This window comes from Engystomops pustulosus, chromosome 4 (genome assembly GCF_040894005.1).
Source record: "Engystomops pustulosus chromosome 4, aEngPut4.maternal, whole genome shotgun sequence".
Lineage (NCBI taxonomy): Eukaryota > Metazoa > Chordata > Amphibia > Anura > Leptodactylidae > Engystomops > Engystomops pustulosus.
The window spans coordinates 178,869,009-178,886,005 of NC_092414.1; the positions used below are offsets into that span (position 1 = coordinate 178,869,009).

The following is a 16,997-nucleotide window of genomic DNA, read 5'->3' on the forward strand; positions in this document are numbered from 1 at the left end:
AGGGGACCTGGAGCATTGGTAATGGACTGACAGGATGAAATGGCATATTACTTTACTGGCCCAGGTATAAACCCCTTTTAAAAGGGAACCTGCCACCGACTTGTCCTACCTAAAGGGGACTGCTAGTTTAGTGAGGTACACGATCAATCTTCTAAAATTCCCTTTTATGTGAAATCTCCTTCAAAGTCCTATGCAAATAAGAAACAAATAGTCAGGCTCAGAGGGGAGGGAGGTGTCTCACTTTAGACGTCTTTGTTTCTGCTGGGTGCTATAGAAACTTAGTTATGTTATCAGATTAACCCCAAACATACATTGTGAATGCTGTGGCTACACTGATGCAGAAATGTATCTTGTTTAATTCCTGAACCGAATGGTTTTGCTGAAAAAACAATTATAAAATTTAGGACCTTGGGAAAGCTGGGTGCTGCTGGCTGCCCACATAAACACATCACACGGAGCTTCCTGAACTGTCCAGACAGGAGTAATCAACCTGAGCTGGATCACTCATAAATACAGAGCCTACAAGAAAGTGATTACTACCATTGATTGCACCACCCCCAGCTTCTGTGTATGCCTTTCAGTTTTTGTTCCAATTGACACCTCCACTTTATTCCTTGGGTTGCTATGATCACCAAATTTATATAGGTTTTAATAGACTTAAAAAAAATGAAAACCTTTAGTGTATGTGTAAAATATATAGATTCTTACATTTGCCATCTTCTGGTGCTGATAACTACGCTGTAGTGTGAAAAAGTTATGTGTATTGTCTCACTTTTTGTAGGATGAGATGATGTTTTCATTGCTATTATTTTGGATACTGTACAACCTTTTGATCAATTTTTATTAAATTTTGTGTTGCAAAATGGCGGAGAAGTGATGAATGGTGTGGGCCATGGGCCTTCAATAATCTGGTTTCTCCTTTAGGGCGATACCACAAGTGGCGTTTTGAATGCGTTTTTAACCAGTCCGTCAAAAAACGCATGCGTTTCTGACAGGTTTGACCAATTATCTTAATTCAAACGGGCCAGAAACGCACTCAAAACGCAACATGTGGCATCACCCTAAGGTGTGAGAAGGACTTGCAGAATATATGTGATAAAGTGATGATAAATGGAGGCGTAATCTCAGGACTGATGCTACTTCATATGTTACATGTAATGCACATAAATAAAAAACCAAAACCACAGGATTTTCCCCACAAACTATGTTTATTATAATTTATAGTAATCCAGTTCAGAACCAGTGAACACATAAGCCTGCAGCACATCTCAGAGGAGCGGCTCCGGACACCACAAAGTCCACAACCTATGGCACAAGGTATAACATAATTCCACTATGGAAAGAGCACAATAAGTAAGCACCAAGCCTATAGGTCTACATGATAATGATCTGCCACCTCAAGGACTATACACTACGTCGTAAGCTCACATGGATCGGACGTCAGGCCAGCTGATCCATTCCACAGGCGCGCGAATCAAAATATCCATACAAAATATATATATAAATATATAACTCTATCTCTATATACTGGGAGTGTAAACTTATATTGGAAAGTGTAAACTGGTAGTAGATCTAAAGTCTCTTTAAAAAGCACACAATGTGGACCTGGCCAGCCAAGCCCACACCTTGGGTGACAGAAGGTTCAGTCAGCTCTGCTACACCACATCCTTACAAGTCTCCTATTCTTTTATTTTTATGAACCTCGGTTTATTTTTTTTTACATTTATTTTTAAAATTCATTGGTTCCCACTAAGATGTGGCGGGCAGGACTGGGGCAGATCTATCTACAGTTACATGGAAAATCACAGGCAAGAGCACTACGAGGGATCCTACACACACTACACTATGGAACGGATGACAATCACTGCTCACTAGTGCCACCCTGTGCTACAGCGCAATACGATGATGAAGAAGCATTGCCTTTACCAGTGCCATTTTGTATCTATACGTTGTGTGATGGTAAAGTCATTGCCTGCCAAACACTAGATCAACCTCTTAAGGACCACGCGTAGGTCTCCCTTCTAAAGAGGTTTCCTGGGATGGGGGGATGAAGCTGCAGCCGACACGTGAGGTAGATGGCACATCATGGCTGCAGCCTAGTAAACAGAGATTGGTAAGGGCACCAGAGCTGAGGCACCGGGACACAAGTTAAATACTTCGTCTTTTAGATTGTTTTCGTATCCCCCAAACACATTTTTGTCAATTATGCACAATCCTAGAAAACCTCTTTTCAGAAATATTCTACATCAAATAACTTAAGTAAAGCTGCATTCACAACCTGCAGGCCTTCACAGCTGAACTCACAATTGCTTCCCAGTAACCTTTCTCCTGTCCTATACAGATGTGTCCCGCTGTATCACCAGGAGCGCATGCATTCGCTAACACGATTATTAGAGGGATTATGAATGCAGCTCTGGAGTCTATCACTTGGCGTAACATAGTTTCATAATTTCACAATCTATTTTACTGATTCTGTGTCCAGAGCTGGACCTATTTTGAGGCATTAAAAAGCAGGTTTCCTGAGGCCTTTCAATGGGAACCTCCATAATCCACTTCACAGGTCCCCAAGACTTGTTTAGTGGCTGCTGTGATACATATAACTTACCTTCCCTATAAAACTATCCACAATGCCCTCTCCTTACATCAGAGCCCAGTTCTCACTTGCACATTCTCTCTTACACTTTCCAAAATTATTTCCCTCTATTTTACTTGCTTCGTCCTCCTCCTTTCTCCTCTTGAATCACTTTAGGATGATCACTTCCGTGCTCCTTCACAACCAACATTCCCATCACCTTTTCATGAGCCAACGTTCACATCCGCCCTCCTTTATGACTCTATTCCGTACTTCTATCCAGTGTTCCTGACTTTCTAAGCAGAGTATGTGTACGGTATTGTCCACCAGGATTATAACGTGTAAATGTGGCGAAAGCTTCCACGCCCACTACCCCACCAACTTATAGACGGTTTATTCATCAGATATCAGCAGACAAGTTCTTGCCGCATGTGTATGATCTGCAGTAATGCATCTTGTACATCTGCATCCATATGGCCCTGGGAAGAAAAAGAACAACCACAGTGATGGATGCAGCCTAATGTGGGGGGATGATGATGAATCCATAGTCTTCGCTTACCTGCACAGCATTCAGAAGATGTGCACGATAGATAGAAATGATCTCCTGGTGTCTCCGATGCGTTTCCTGTGAAAATATACAATTTGAAGCTGGAAGAACTTGCTATATACAAGAGAACATATTGAAAGGGGAAACAATCATTACTGATCCTGAGGACCCCAATACAGTTAAGAGAAAGAGGAGAAATTCAGATTATCATTGTATCTTCCTTCCAGGGGCCCCTGAACAGGAAGAATTGCTGGGCCCAGAGCAGGAGCTCCCAGGCACCTCCTTGCTCCTCCTGTAGTACCAGGAAGCTAAGGATGTGTAGCTTATAGCACTGGTCACAGCACATCCAGGGTGGCCAGGGACTGCAGGAGGTGGTTTTGAGTCCTGTCTGGAAATTCTCTGCTGAGGCGATGGCCTGGGTGCCCACAGAGAGTGCTCAGAGTGCCACCTTCGCCACCACTGACCTAGAGGAATTAATAATACAATTAATCTCGCAGGACTTACATCTAATTGGCACTGTAGAGACTTGATCTGGTTCTGCAGGGTCTCCTGGGACTGTATTTTCTCAGGGAGCAGTGCCAAACTCTTCTTCAGTTTGTCCACATCATTCAGGAGAGATCGGATCTGTCCAGAGGTGAAGAAACAACACGTTAGATCACGGCAGCTCCAGGTAAGAATTTGATCTTTACATCATCCTGCTTCCATCTCTCCATTGTGTTATAAATAAGTACATCACAACAATAGGGCTGTAAACTATAGTCACACATTGCAGTCCTCACCTGCTTGTCTTTGCTTTCCAGATCTTCTGAAGACTTCTGGATGTTCTCCTTCAGTCCTTCTATGGTAGTCATGGATTGCTTGTGCTTCTCCACAAGTTTTCCGATCTCTTGTTCTTGACTGCTGCTCTTATGTCTCATTTTCTCGCTCTGCCGCAGAGCCTCTTGCAGATCTTGAGCTGCTCGTTTACCGTCGTCTCTGAACCGGTTGCTGGTCTCCTCCAGCTGAGCCACTCTTTGTTCTAGGGCCTGCCTGACCGCACTAAAATCAGACTTCTCCCGATTGCTGTAACGCTCCAGTTCAGTGAGATTTTGCTGAGCCTTCTTTAATTCCTCGCGGAGTCTCTGCACCTCCTGCTCGGCCGCCTGGCATTTCTCCTCTTTTTCTCGTGACTTCTGCTCTGCGGCTGTGGCGCTCCGCTGCAAGGCCTCCTTCTCCTCGGCGTAATGTCTGCTGGAGACAGAAGCCACTCTCAGGTTCTCCACTTCTTGTTCTAAGCTACGGACCTTCTCCTGCATCTTCTCATATGAATTAGCTTTGGCTTTAAGCTCAGCCTCCAGAGTCGCCTTGGTGTTCTTCAATATGGTTTGCAGCTCACTGTGTCTCTCTATAGGAATGTATTGACTGCTGAGACTTTCCTGCATTTCCTTCAGTTTGTTTGTAGTCTGGAGGTTCTCCTCCTGCAACACGTGAAGTTTCTCCTTGGAGTCTTTCTGGAGCTGCTCCAAGCAGCCTCGTAGTTCCTCCAGCTCAGTAAGCATTGCCTTTTCTTCTCCCTTTCGCGCCCTACGCTCTTCAGCAAGGCTATGTTCTGCCGTTTCCAGGTCCTTCTTAAGTTTCACGGTCTCTTGCTGTTGCTTGGCCAGATCATCTTGAGCTGCCTGAGCTGTACGACGATGTTTTTGCACCTCAGACTCCATCTCCTTTCTTATGGCCTGGAAGTTTTTCTCCTTCTCCTGAACGCTGGTAAGAGGGGCGTATTTTTCAGTGATGCAGTGATGTAAGGTGTCCAGCTCTGCTCTCTGTTCTTCCAGAGCGACCTGTAGCCTCCTCACCTCCTCTTTCTCATGCTGGTAGCTGGCATGAGCCTGCAAATACTCTTGTTCAATCTGATCTTTGCTTTTCTGCAGCTCTGCCACCTTCTCCTTGTGTTCCTTTTGCGTCACATACTCGGTTCCCAGCTGTTTTTTCGTGAGTTGCAGTTGCGCCTGCAGTTCTGCCCGTGTGGCCGCCTCTTTACTCGCTTGATTGCGCAGTTCTGTGAGCTTTGCGGTCTCGCAGTTCAGCTTTTCTTGCAGTTCAGCTTGCTTGGCAGCCTCGCTCTTCAGCTGTTTCTGCAGCTCAGAACTGAGTGTACACTCACTGTCCAGCTGTGTCTGTAGGGCCGATTGCTTTACGACAAATTTCTCCAACTCTGCCCGAACCGTTGTCATCTCTTTAGTCTCCTTTTCCAGCTGTTTCCTGGACGCGGCCAGCTCAGATTTGGCTTTTTCTAGCTCGGCAGTCAGTGAAGCAGAGGTCTGCAGATGAGTAGTGAGGGGAATGTGGTTTTCTCGCAGATTTGCGTTCTCTGACAGAAGAGAATTGGCTTTCTTTGCCTCCTCCTCATGTTTTTTAGACACATCTGCCAGCTGTTTCTCCAAATCTCGGATTCTTAGCTGCATATCCTTCATATTCTTCTCGTGCTCTTCTCGGGGAGTGGTAGACGACTGCAGAAGCACCATACCCTCCTTCAATGTTTTCCTCTCCTCCATCAGCTTCACTTGTTCCTGCTCTGCCTTCCTGTGACTCGCCTCAGACTCTGCTAACTTCTGGCTTAGCTGAGCGATTGTTTCCTCGCAGGCCCTCTTAGTCTCCGAGTGGAGTTGTGCCGGGACATGGTGACTTCTCATCTCTCCTTTTAACTCTTCAATCTGCCGTTGCAGCAGAGTTTTCTCTGACTGCAACTTTTCTCCTTCCCGTCTAAGAATACTATTCTTTACTTTCAGCTCATCCGATTCCTTCTTGACCATGTCCCACTTTGCTTCTGACCTCTTCTTTTCTCTATTGGCATTTTCCAGCTCATCCCTAGCCTTGACCAGTTCCTGTGCCGTTTCTTCTAAGCTTCGTGACTTCTCATTTACCTCATTAGTCAGAAGGCATTTCATGTTCTTAAACTTTTCAGTGGTGACTGCTAGACCCAGTTGCTCTCCGGCCTCCTGGACCTTTCGCTCTGCCCGTTCCTTTTCCTCCTCGCAGAGAGCTAGGTCATCCTGTAAGCGGCGATTATCTTTACGCAGGCGTGCGTCTTCTCTGCGCAGCTCCTGCACCAGAAGCTCATTGTGTCGCAGCTGGTTGCGCAGTTTTCCGACTTCAGCAGATGCGCCCTCGTATTTGTTCTTAATCTCTCGCAGCTGCTCCTGCAATTCCTCTGCGCGGGAGCTGCCGTTCAGAGCTTCTTGTGTTAAGTGATCTTTAAGTGCCAGGAAATGTGTTTGCATCTGCTTCACTTTACTCTCAGAGTCCAACATGCGCTTCTGCACATCACGCAGAGCTTCCTCCAGCTGACGGATCTGCTTGTCTGAATCCGCTTTACACCGATCCCTCTCGGAGGCCAAGGCTACACACTCAGAAGACCTTCTTGTAAGTTCTTGCTGCAGCCGCAGCATCTCCTCCCTGGACATTTCATAGTATCTGCGGATGGCTTCTAGTTCCTGGCGCTGCTCAGTATTTTCCCCGGGAAGCTCCAGAGGTCGCAGCTGAGACCTGGCCGGCAGGTGAGCCGCAAGCTACAAAGAGATGAAAAACCACAAAATAAAAAAAAAAAAAAAAACAAAAGTGGTCAAAAAAGCCACAACATAAACTTAAATGCTAAAAAGTTCAGTCATTATCCATTCCTTTCTTCGCACTCATTACCTGAGGATCAGCGTTAAGAACAAGATTTTGCTTCACTACGATGTCTTCTTTCCCTAGAATTAAAAGGAAGAAATTTATTAGAGACCTATATACATCAAAGGAGATGTGATCTCGGTCCGTAACTTGTAGAGACACATACGTACCATTGCTGAAAGGGCTGTTAGGGGCAGAGAGATTTTTCTGCTGAAATATTAAAGTCAGAAAAAAAAAGTTTATTTTATTATTATTTTATTCTACAGGAATACTTTTTTTTTTCATTGTTTACTTGTTCAAAGTACAACTTTCACAAAACTTTTGTCAAACCACAGATGCCGTCCAAAATGCTATAGAAAGGGACATCTACACGTTGCCTCATCGGCTCTGTTCAGTTTTCCATGGAACAGTCCACAGACTCCATAGAAAGTCAACAAGTCAGTGCACTGCTCAATGATCAAAGCCAAGCACTTCCTGCCTCTGTTTGTAGACGTCTCAAACATCTAGACCCCCCATTGACCAAAACTAAAAAAAAAAAAAAAAATCTTGGAAGTTTTGTTCCAGTTAACTGTTATAGCCTAGTCTAATTATCACATCCAGATCCTAGTCATCCCCATCAAGGGTCAAACCATTCTGCCACCAATCCCAAAATCCGGATGCTTATAGTGATACCTGTTGTATATCCCATTACTATCGGCTTGAATTATAAATTTGCAGTTGATTTTCTTAGAGAAAACTATTAGTTGAATAGATTATAACACGATGCCACATACCTTTCCGTCAGGGATGAAAGGACTATAGCAGCTTCATAAAAGGCTGCGACACCTCACATGCCGAATCAGCACAAAACTCCCACAGACTCCCATTAACAATAGCATTTCCTTTCCCATGTCCTGTACCTGTCAGCTGCAGTTTAACCATTTATACACACAGTAAAACTATAGTCTGACCTGTCTCCTTTCTGTTTCTACGACTTTCCTCATCCCCAGCCTGTCCCATGTCTCACCTCATAATATCTCAGCTTCCCTCGCAGGTTCTCCATAGTTCTCAGACTCTCCTCAAGTTCCTTTTCTTTTACTTCCAATAGTGATTTCAGCTCTTCTTTCTGCAATTTAAAAAAAAAAGAAAAAAAAAAAAAGTAATGTGCAAATAATAGTATGAAGGTCTTCTACACCCCACACATACACACACTCACTCACCATCCTACCTCACTCTCATCTGTCATCATCTGCTCCTGTAATATGAAGTCAATGTAAGTATCCCTGGTCTGACAATAGACCAGTCCCTCTCGCTGCTCTGGGGCGCGCAGACCCTAACTGGAAACCCCTCCTAGTTCCCCTCCATAGAGAGTCACAGCCCACCACCACACCCCCCATCTGGCCGAGTTATTTCCTGTCCTCGCTGCACTTGTTCATAGCTTTATTTTTCCCCTTCACTCCTGTTTCTTTATGTTAAAACTGGATTTTTAACATAAAACTTTCCACACTAAACAGAACAGTCATCACCCACCGTGACCGCACATTCACTCGGCACTAATCCATGCGCTGGTGGTGATGACTCTGATCACAGACACACACCTATACCGCTATATAAACACACACCTTAATGAGCTACAACTATTAAACGCCATCCACACACCTGCCTATAAACTTTGATGATGTACTGGGGACCGGATCAACATGGCGGTCCATCCAGATGCTTATAAACCCTACCTGGCCGAGCTGGTGCTGCAGGCCTCCCACTTTATCCAGCAGCGCTCGGTGCTCATGCTGGATCTTTCTCATCCGATCCCGCAGATCTTCATTCTCAGTTTCCAGGTCCTAAAAAAACCAAATAATAATGAAGAGGATTTGACTCGGCAGGTCCATAGCCCATCCCTAATAGTAGTCAAGTCCTGCTCATACATACCACCGACTGCTCCTTAGACTTCGAGGACGACTCTTCCTTAGAATTATACTTTGCCCATTTCTGTAAAGAAGGAGGAGGAACATATCACACATACCGCCTCAGTTAGCGGCTGCTGCGGTCATTGAAAGACTACCCAAAATCCAGAAACTGTAGGATATTTGTTGTGATATACAAGCTCCCACCCATAAGCCTGCATGGTTGCACATCATTGCTGTGAGCATGAACATGGTTTGTGGACATCCCAGGTTGGGTGGGAGTGAAAACAAAGAGCTGACATTAACAGGAGAACAATACAGTCAGTTATCTGGGATGGAAGTGGCGGGTAGAGGCGATAGCCAATACACAACAGGGAAATGTCAAACTAGCTGCACGTCACGAGAGGGGATCTGCTGACGTGCCATAATCGCTACCATACATTAAAGGGAACCTGTCAGGGAGATTTGAGACACTAAACCACCCACATGTACTTTTAGGCCAGTGATTTAGTGTCCCATATCAAATTTGTGCAGGTCAGCAAAAAACAAGAAACAAAAGAATCAACAACAAGGGGGACACAATTGTGAAGTGGAGCAAAAATTAATGGATATTTTGAACTTTTATAAAAAAAATAAACTGAAAAGTGGGGAGTGGGCAATATTATTCAGCCTCTTAAAATACTACTATGCAGCGCCACCTTTTGCTGCAATTACAGCGGTCGTTTGGGGTATCAGGTCTCGATCAGTTTTGCACATGGAGAGAAAGTCTTGCCGATTCTTCCTTGGAGAACATCTGGAGCTCAGGGAGGTTGGATGAAGAACAGCAGTTTCCAGGTCTTCCAGAATGGTCCTGAATTTGGATCCATCTTCCCATCAATTTTAACCATCTTCCCTGGCTCTGCTGACGTTGTTTTAAACGCACGTGTTAAACGCAACGTGTGACCGCACCCTCAAGACTATCACAGAGCAGGAGGATTTATTTGGAGGCCCGATTACACACAGGGGGATTATATTAATCATCATTCATTTAGGACAACATTGGATCATTCAGAGATCAGAGACTGAACTTCTGGAGCGAGTTTGCTGCACTGAAAGTAAAGGAGACGAATAATATTGCACTCCGACTTTTCAGTTTATGATTTTTTTTACCAAAGTTTAAAATATCCAATAAATTTTGTTTCACAATTTTGTGTTCTTATTCTTAGGATCATTTGTGGTCCAGGCATCTTTACCCCATTGAACATATAGTGGAGCATAACCTTATGATATGTCATGATTTTATTACATGGAAATACTTCTGAGGAACACAGAGCATCATAATGGGAGTCCAAAACAAGATTAGGAATACACTTACTGAGCGCAGTGACACCATACTCCTCATAGGCTCTACCGCTGTGGAAAGATACAGAAACTGTCATCAACACATCCCTTGTTTAACGTATTACAAATCGCCATAAAGAAAGATGGTCACCTCGTGGCGAGTTCTCAACTGCGGTCCTGATGAGGGACAAGACCTCAAGGTTATCCCCAATTCTGCTATAATATGTACAGTCATGTCCCAGGGTGTCGACTAGAGTCACATCAGCCCCTGCCCTGAGCAAGACTTCCACAGCTTCTCGGCATCCGTACTCACAGCCCAGCATAAGCGGGGTCCTAAGGAATACACAGCTTATTATTACATAAATCTATACACATATATAATATTCTGAACATCAGCACCATTACATACTTATTCTGCTTGTCCCGAGAATTGAGATCTGCTCCCTTCTCTATCAGAAGTTGGCAGATAGCGGGGCGACACATTTGTGTGGCCAGTGCCAGTGGGGTCCTTCCATCCTATAGTACAGAAGAACAACCAATGTATACTCCACATGCAAAAACATACAACAATGAATAAATGTGGTGGAAAGTTTAGTGGATAAAATTATTCTCACCAAGTCTTTGGAATTTACTAAGGCCCCGTGATCGCACAAAAGCTGCACGCTGGAACAGCAATCGGACATGGCTGCACAGACACAAAAAACATCGGACATGGATTCAGACGTTTAGGAAGAAGGATGGAAGAAGCCAATCAGATACTTCATGAACCTCTTACCTGCATCGTGCAGCGCCGTCCTGCCTTGTAAATCCACATTTTCGGTTGGACAGTTAAACTGGGGGGGAAAGGTAATAAAATACATGATTAACATTAACAGATACACAAATCTCTTTCTCTGGTCCAGAAGATATTAGAAGGGTGTTCTACGGGTTTTCTTTTGAAGGAAACCTACCATGAGGAATCTACCATGAGAAGAAGGTCTGATGGTAGATTCCTCCTGCTGCCTCTGCCCTAATCTCTAATTTAATAATTCTGGAACCTAACTTGTTAAAAACGTACATTTTAGTAATGTGTACATTAACTGCATAGGCTCCTGGGGCGTGGAGTAGCCTTCCCTCCCAGTGCCGGGCCAGGCTAGTACACGCCCCAGCAGCCTCTGCAGTTACTTTACATATTACTAAAATACAAGTCTTTAATAAGTTACATTACAAGTAAGGTTCCAGGATGATTAAATGACAGATTAGGGCAGAGACAGGGAGGAGGCATCTATTATCAGATCTTCTTCTCATGGTATATTCCTCATGGTAGGTTTCCTTGAAGATTTTGAAATCATTGTCTGATCACAAAATGTGTCTAGTAGATAAACATCTGACATGAGAACCTGACTTGTTCCTTCCACATACACAGGAATACCTAGAGGTGTACAGATTTCTCCAGAGTAATTAAAAAAAAAAAAATCCATTATAAAATGTTCATTAGGGAGTTTCCTATGATAATTGTTCCATTACTGCGCTGCATTGCTAAAGGCATCTTTTAACCTTTGTTTCTCCTTTTATAATGAGGTAGAGAGGACCAGGGGTGAAATATTTAAGGAGTCTTTATTTTTATCATTGGGGGAAAATACTGCTGGCCGAGTTTCAGAGCAAACATCGGCAAATCCGCTGTTACGTCCATAAGCAATCGGTGGTATGTGATCTACATTGCACAGTCCTGCATTCTTCACATAGCTGTATTATAATTCCTTACTAATCAGATCCCACAGACATAGAGACACCTAAGTAATCCATTTAGTACTTGGCCACCTACCTGTAGAAGCTTCTGCAGACACAGGGAGTGTCCATACTTTGCTGACAGATGCAGTGCATTTCGACCTGACAAGAAAAACAAACAAAAAAATAATAATAATAAATTGCTGTAGACAATCACTCAAGTTGTAGCGTGCTGAGATTTCTATTTCCACATAGAAGGGTGGGGACATTACATAAAAGAGTAAATCTCAGCTGGTCTGGATGACAATCTGATGTGTATTTGACATTGTCCAAAAAAAAAAAAAAAAAAAAAAACCGAAAAGGATCAGACATGTTGAATTTTGGTTTGGATACATTTCAAAAAACAACAGTGACTTGTCTGTGTTACTCACTCCTCAGAGCTTGGCCCCACCTTTGTGCTCCAGTACAGCTCCACCTCCTGCTTCTTCTCAGAGTTCACCGCCTAGTCTGCCTGACATCAGTGGGGGAGGGAGGAGCTATACAGGAGCACAAACATGGAGACAGCCTGCAGCTCAGACAAGTCACATGTTGTTTTTTAAAATGCATGCAAAGCCCAACCCCTGGGACTACCCCAGTATTTTGTCAGGGTGAAAGACTAAGTTATAACATACAATTATATTATAATGGAAATGCTTAGAAAAGGCAGAGAGGCATGTTTGCACTTCATGTGTCATGGGCTTTTACAATCTGGGAGGTCTGGAAATGGCATCCTGGCTTCGTCCTTTAAAAGAAAAGCATACTCTAGAAAGATGTGTGCGCAACAGAAACAAAATGGCAAGATTTCTGCTGAAGCTGCCACCCAGCAATGCAAAGCTCAGAGAGTCCAACTTATTTTACAAACCTACTGCTTCACACTCACTGGTGCTGGTGCAAAGGAGGGGGTAGATACTTTATTATTAATAGTCAAAACAGAATTAACATACCAGCAGCATCTGGGGCTGTGAGATCAACCCCATGTAAGAGGATGGTGTTAAGACATTCCAGGTGACCCTTCGATGCAACAACGTGAAATCTGGATTAAAAAGAAAAAAAAATGTCAATGTACGATACAAAAAAAAAAAAAAAATAAAAATATTATATATATATATATATATATATATATATATATATATATATATATATGGGAATGGACGCTTCCTGCAAGCTTTTAAAAATAATCCTATACATCTATACCTAATCATGTCCTGGTTTATGGGCTTGTCCACTGGTCATAACTCTACAATGCGTCATAGTCAAATATTGGGCCTCTCCATTCCCCCTCAGACTGGCTGCCATTTATACTACCGTAATTTGGTAATGTGACCTAATACTTGCCGCTATAATATTACACTACATTATGTACTAAATAATTGTTTGCACAAATATTTATGCTCCAAAGTAGACACTTTGGTTTTGTATGAATATGGATTCATTTATGCATTAGCATTGTGGAGCTATATGGTTATACTCCGAGAGAACTTTGTATCACGGTGTCCAGTTTTTCTGGCCTTAAAGAGAACCAGTCATGCAAAATAACCCCCCTAAACTAAATAGATTTTCATAAACGGCCATTAGAGAGCATTGCCTCTATCCCTTCATTGTCCCTCTACATGCCTGTAAACTTAAGCAATGAGGTTCTAAAGTGGTATGCAAATGACCTGTTAAATGTCCAATGAGTCATTAGCATATTCAAGCGGTGCAGCCTATTCATGAGTGGGAGGTACAGCTACACCCCCAGTGCTTGAGTGACAGCTGCTCCATGTGCTTGCTGGTGGCCACGCCTCCTGCAGCCTGTGTGTGCAAGTGTGCGTGCGTGCATGTGTGCGTGCGTGCGTGTGTGTGTTAAGCTAGCCATACACTTTACATCTCAGCCAACTCCCCCTATACACATCCAGCAGAGGGTGTAGTAAATGGGGGAACATGGTCGGATTATATCAGATATCCATGATGGCCTCATGTGCTATCCTGGTCATCTAACCTGTTGATATTAGAGACAAATCAATTGTACAATGTATGTGCAGCTACAGTCGACTCCCATTGTCCTCGGGTGAGCATCATGTATGTTTTACTAGGGAGAGGTGCTTTATAAATGGCCAAGACATTCATGCTAGCAAACACACGCCAAGATCAGATCCTACAAAATATTCTGTGATACAATTCGCTCCCTAGTCATGGTAGTTACATGTGAATTAGTAAAGAGTGAATGCAGGGCAATGTGGCGCTTCTTTTGTAATCTCTTAAATTACATGTTTTTACCCCCACAAAAAAAAAAATCCACCGAGACACAAAAAAAAAAAAAAATCAGGGCAGAACCAATTCAAAATGCTGGAGGGTAAAACTTACGCAGAGCGTCCTTCTAGGTCCAACTTGGTGGGACTGACCCCTTTCTTGGCAAGAGTGGCCGAGATCTTCTCTACATCCCCCCTCTCCGCCGATCTCATCAACCGCTCGTCATATTTATTCCAGTCAGTGGTTTGCTAGGAAAGAAGATAGAATAGGATTGTTATATGGCATAGAATCATTTTCTGAGAAATGAAAACAAAGCAATCACCAGATTTAATTACATGAAGATTTGGGCATTGGCATAGCCAATTTCACTGAAGGGGATGTCTCATCACACAGAAAGCAGAGATCCTCATATATAGAGGTTGCCAACAGGTTGGTTATTTCCCTCACAGCAGGTTAAGCAAAGGAACTAATTTTCACTAAAGACAGAAGCCCATTACAGCTGGATTGCAAACTACTTACTTACCTGAGAGAATCCTGTTCTGAGACCCAGGTTTGTTTTGATTTGCTTCATTTAAAAAAAAAAAAACAAGAAAAAAAACATGTGACTTGTCTGTGCTGCTCACTCACTCCTCTGATCTCAGACCCCACCTTTGTGCTCCTGCACAACTCCTCCCTACCCTACTGATGTCATCTCACCACACTGTGAGCTTTGTCCCAGTTTGAGTTAAACAGCAGGAAGGCATTAATGTACAGGAGCACAAAGGTGGAGGCTGAGAACTGAGGAAGGAGTAGTGAGTGAGCAGCACAGAGAAGTTATGTGTATCTTTTTTAAACCAATATTGGGAGAAAAAAAAAAAACTGGATTGCACATCTACACAATGATCTATTGCCGCTAGGCTACATTTACAAAACAAAACTTGAGGTTCTTATTTACATTTTGATCAAATTGCATGAGCCCACTAACCATTTCATGTGCTGGATGTGCGGTCCAGATTTTTTTTTCCGCTCCCAAGGTTTTTTTGGTTTTTTTTTAATGCAGTCAAACCAAAGCAAACCTGGGACTCAGAACAGGATTCTGTCAATTGCAAGGTAATGTAAAACACAATTATATTGTAATGCAACTGCACAGAAAAGGCTGTAATGGGCTTCTGCAACCCGTCTTTAGTGAAAAGGAGGTCTCTGGTGACAGGTTCGCTTTATGTCCATCAAATGCTAGTTATACACAATATATTCTTGACATGACCAAACAATTATTTTATGCGTATGGACAACATACTGAACACAAACCCCGATGACGAGTTTTGAGAAATGTGGAAGTTTTCCTGTCCTTCTCAGTAGTAGAAATTCCAATTCCTCACTTTCTGTTCGGTATTGGCTTAATCAACATTTCCAAATATAAACACATGCACACTTGGCGATGCGAAAGTAATAATTACAATAGTAATAATCACAATAGTAATAATCTTTATTTATATAGCGCCATCATATTCCGTAGCCCAAGTATATGGGAACTTTATAGCCAATAGTAAAAGTGTTTGACCATCAAATACTGAAAGTCTATCCATATTTTCAGGTCAAATTTATTAATGGCCGCTCCATGTAGTCATAGGTGAACAATGTGGCAAGGAATCAATGATTCAGTTTTTTTTTAAGTGTTTCCCCCCATGATATCAGAGAAGATGAAGGTTCATGGAGTCACGAGAATGTGATGTGACTTGCTCAAACATCTTCTGTATATATTAGTCCCAGTATATTGGCAGCTGATCTATTGCCTCACATCACTGTGGAAACGCTGGCAACCTACACAATGTCAACACTTGTTTATCATCACACCCAGAACACGATTGTAGTGGGGAAACAAATGTAGAAATATATGTCAGAAGCTGGATACCCTTCCAATATAGATTGTACGGTAGTCATCCGAAAAATATAAAACCTTCTAGTATTCACCCAAAATCTGGGTCTATCTGTACTTCGGAGTCCGGTGGGTAGTCTACCTTATATGAGCACAGAGTCAGCTGTCAATTACCGAGTAAGACCGCCCCCTGGACCCCTAACCATAGAAATGGGATTTTAGGCAACAATATAATGAAACATTGAATATCAGTTTACTGTATTATCATTTTAAGAATGAGATGGAAGTCTGAATCATAAATATATTAACTCAAGACATTGACTTTGTATACACAAAAATTGTACTATCATCTTATGCTCAGGATGAGCCTGGGGGTCTGTCGCGAGATGGCAAATAACAATATAAAATGACAAGTAAATGAGGTATTAGTGGACTACCAGGCTGGTTCTGTTCAATATGTCTGCTTAGCTTCACAGGTGTAACACCTCCTTGTAGGGTGGGTGCACCCTGAGGTGCTGCACCATAAAGTAATAAAACAGAACAAAGTGGGACACCAACAGTATATTATATACACTCAAGTAGAGACCAGTACAGATAACGCAAGACGTCACTCAATGTCTCAGTACACATAAAAGACAATAATTCCCAAGTTGCTAAGTGCCCCAAGACAGGTAGGACTTTCCTCAGTACGAGACAGGTGTCTCAGGTGGCCTCTTACATCAGTTCAGGACACAAGACTCACCTTGTGCTTGGAAGAACAGGTAAACCAGGGTGTCATCCTGGTCCTCCCAAGTTTCACAGGGATTGCGGGAAGCCCTTAGTGGTGCACCACACCTTCAGCACGTGTCCAGGTCCAGCACCCATCTGCCCGGAGGACAGGTGCCCCCGTCCTGCCCAGAGACAGGGGAGCACAAGCCATCATATCCCAGCCATTCCTCTCCCGCTTCCTCGGCTTTGTGGGACTTGGAAGCCCTTTGTGATGTTTGGTCCCCTCCTCCTGAGCAGTGCCCCTCGCTCTACTCCTCACACCAATAGTGGAGTCTCCTAAATGACTCCTCTTGTAAACACGGCTTCTCTGGCCTTTGTCCCAGGGGGAGGGCTGCTCTATTTTTTGCCTTGGAGGAGGTTAACAGCTGAGATAGTGAGGAGGATCTGTACACACATGCCCTGCATTCCCATGCACTGAGCCATCCGGCCGGC

General features: G+C 43.3%; 1 protein-coding gene across 1 annotated transcript in view; it reads right to left on the reverse strand.

The window, feature by feature from the left end:
- Positions 1-1,189: 1,189 nt before the first annotated feature.
- The window catches only part of UACA (uveal autoantigen with coiled-coil domains and ankyrin repeats), a 45,626-nt gene continuing 29,818 nt past the window's right edge, over positions 1,190-16,997 (reverse strand). Inside the window, 18 exon segments of the mRNA XM_072148758.1 lie at positions 1,190-3,018; positions 3,021-3,051; positions 3,132-3,197; positions 3,624-3,743; positions 3,899-6,664; positions 6,792-6,844; positions 6,935-6,974; positions 7,771-7,869; positions 8,477-8,584; positions 8,673-8,732; positions 10,002-10,039; positions 10,119-10,300; positions 10,377-10,483; positions 10,582-10,652; positions 10,743-10,800; positions 11,772-11,836; positions 12,658-12,746; positions 14,057-14,190. Of these exon segments, the coding sequence (XP_072004859.1) occupies positions 2,966-3,018; positions 3,021-3,051; positions 3,132-3,197; positions 3,624-3,743; positions 3,899-6,664; positions 6,792-6,844; positions 6,935-6,974; positions 7,771-7,869; positions 8,477-8,584; positions 8,673-8,732; positions 10,002-10,039; positions 10,119-10,300; positions 10,377-10,483; positions 10,582-10,652; positions 10,743-10,800; positions 11,772-11,836; positions 12,658-12,746; positions 14,057-14,190 (4,140 nt within the window). The 3' untranslated portion in view covers positions 1,190-2,965.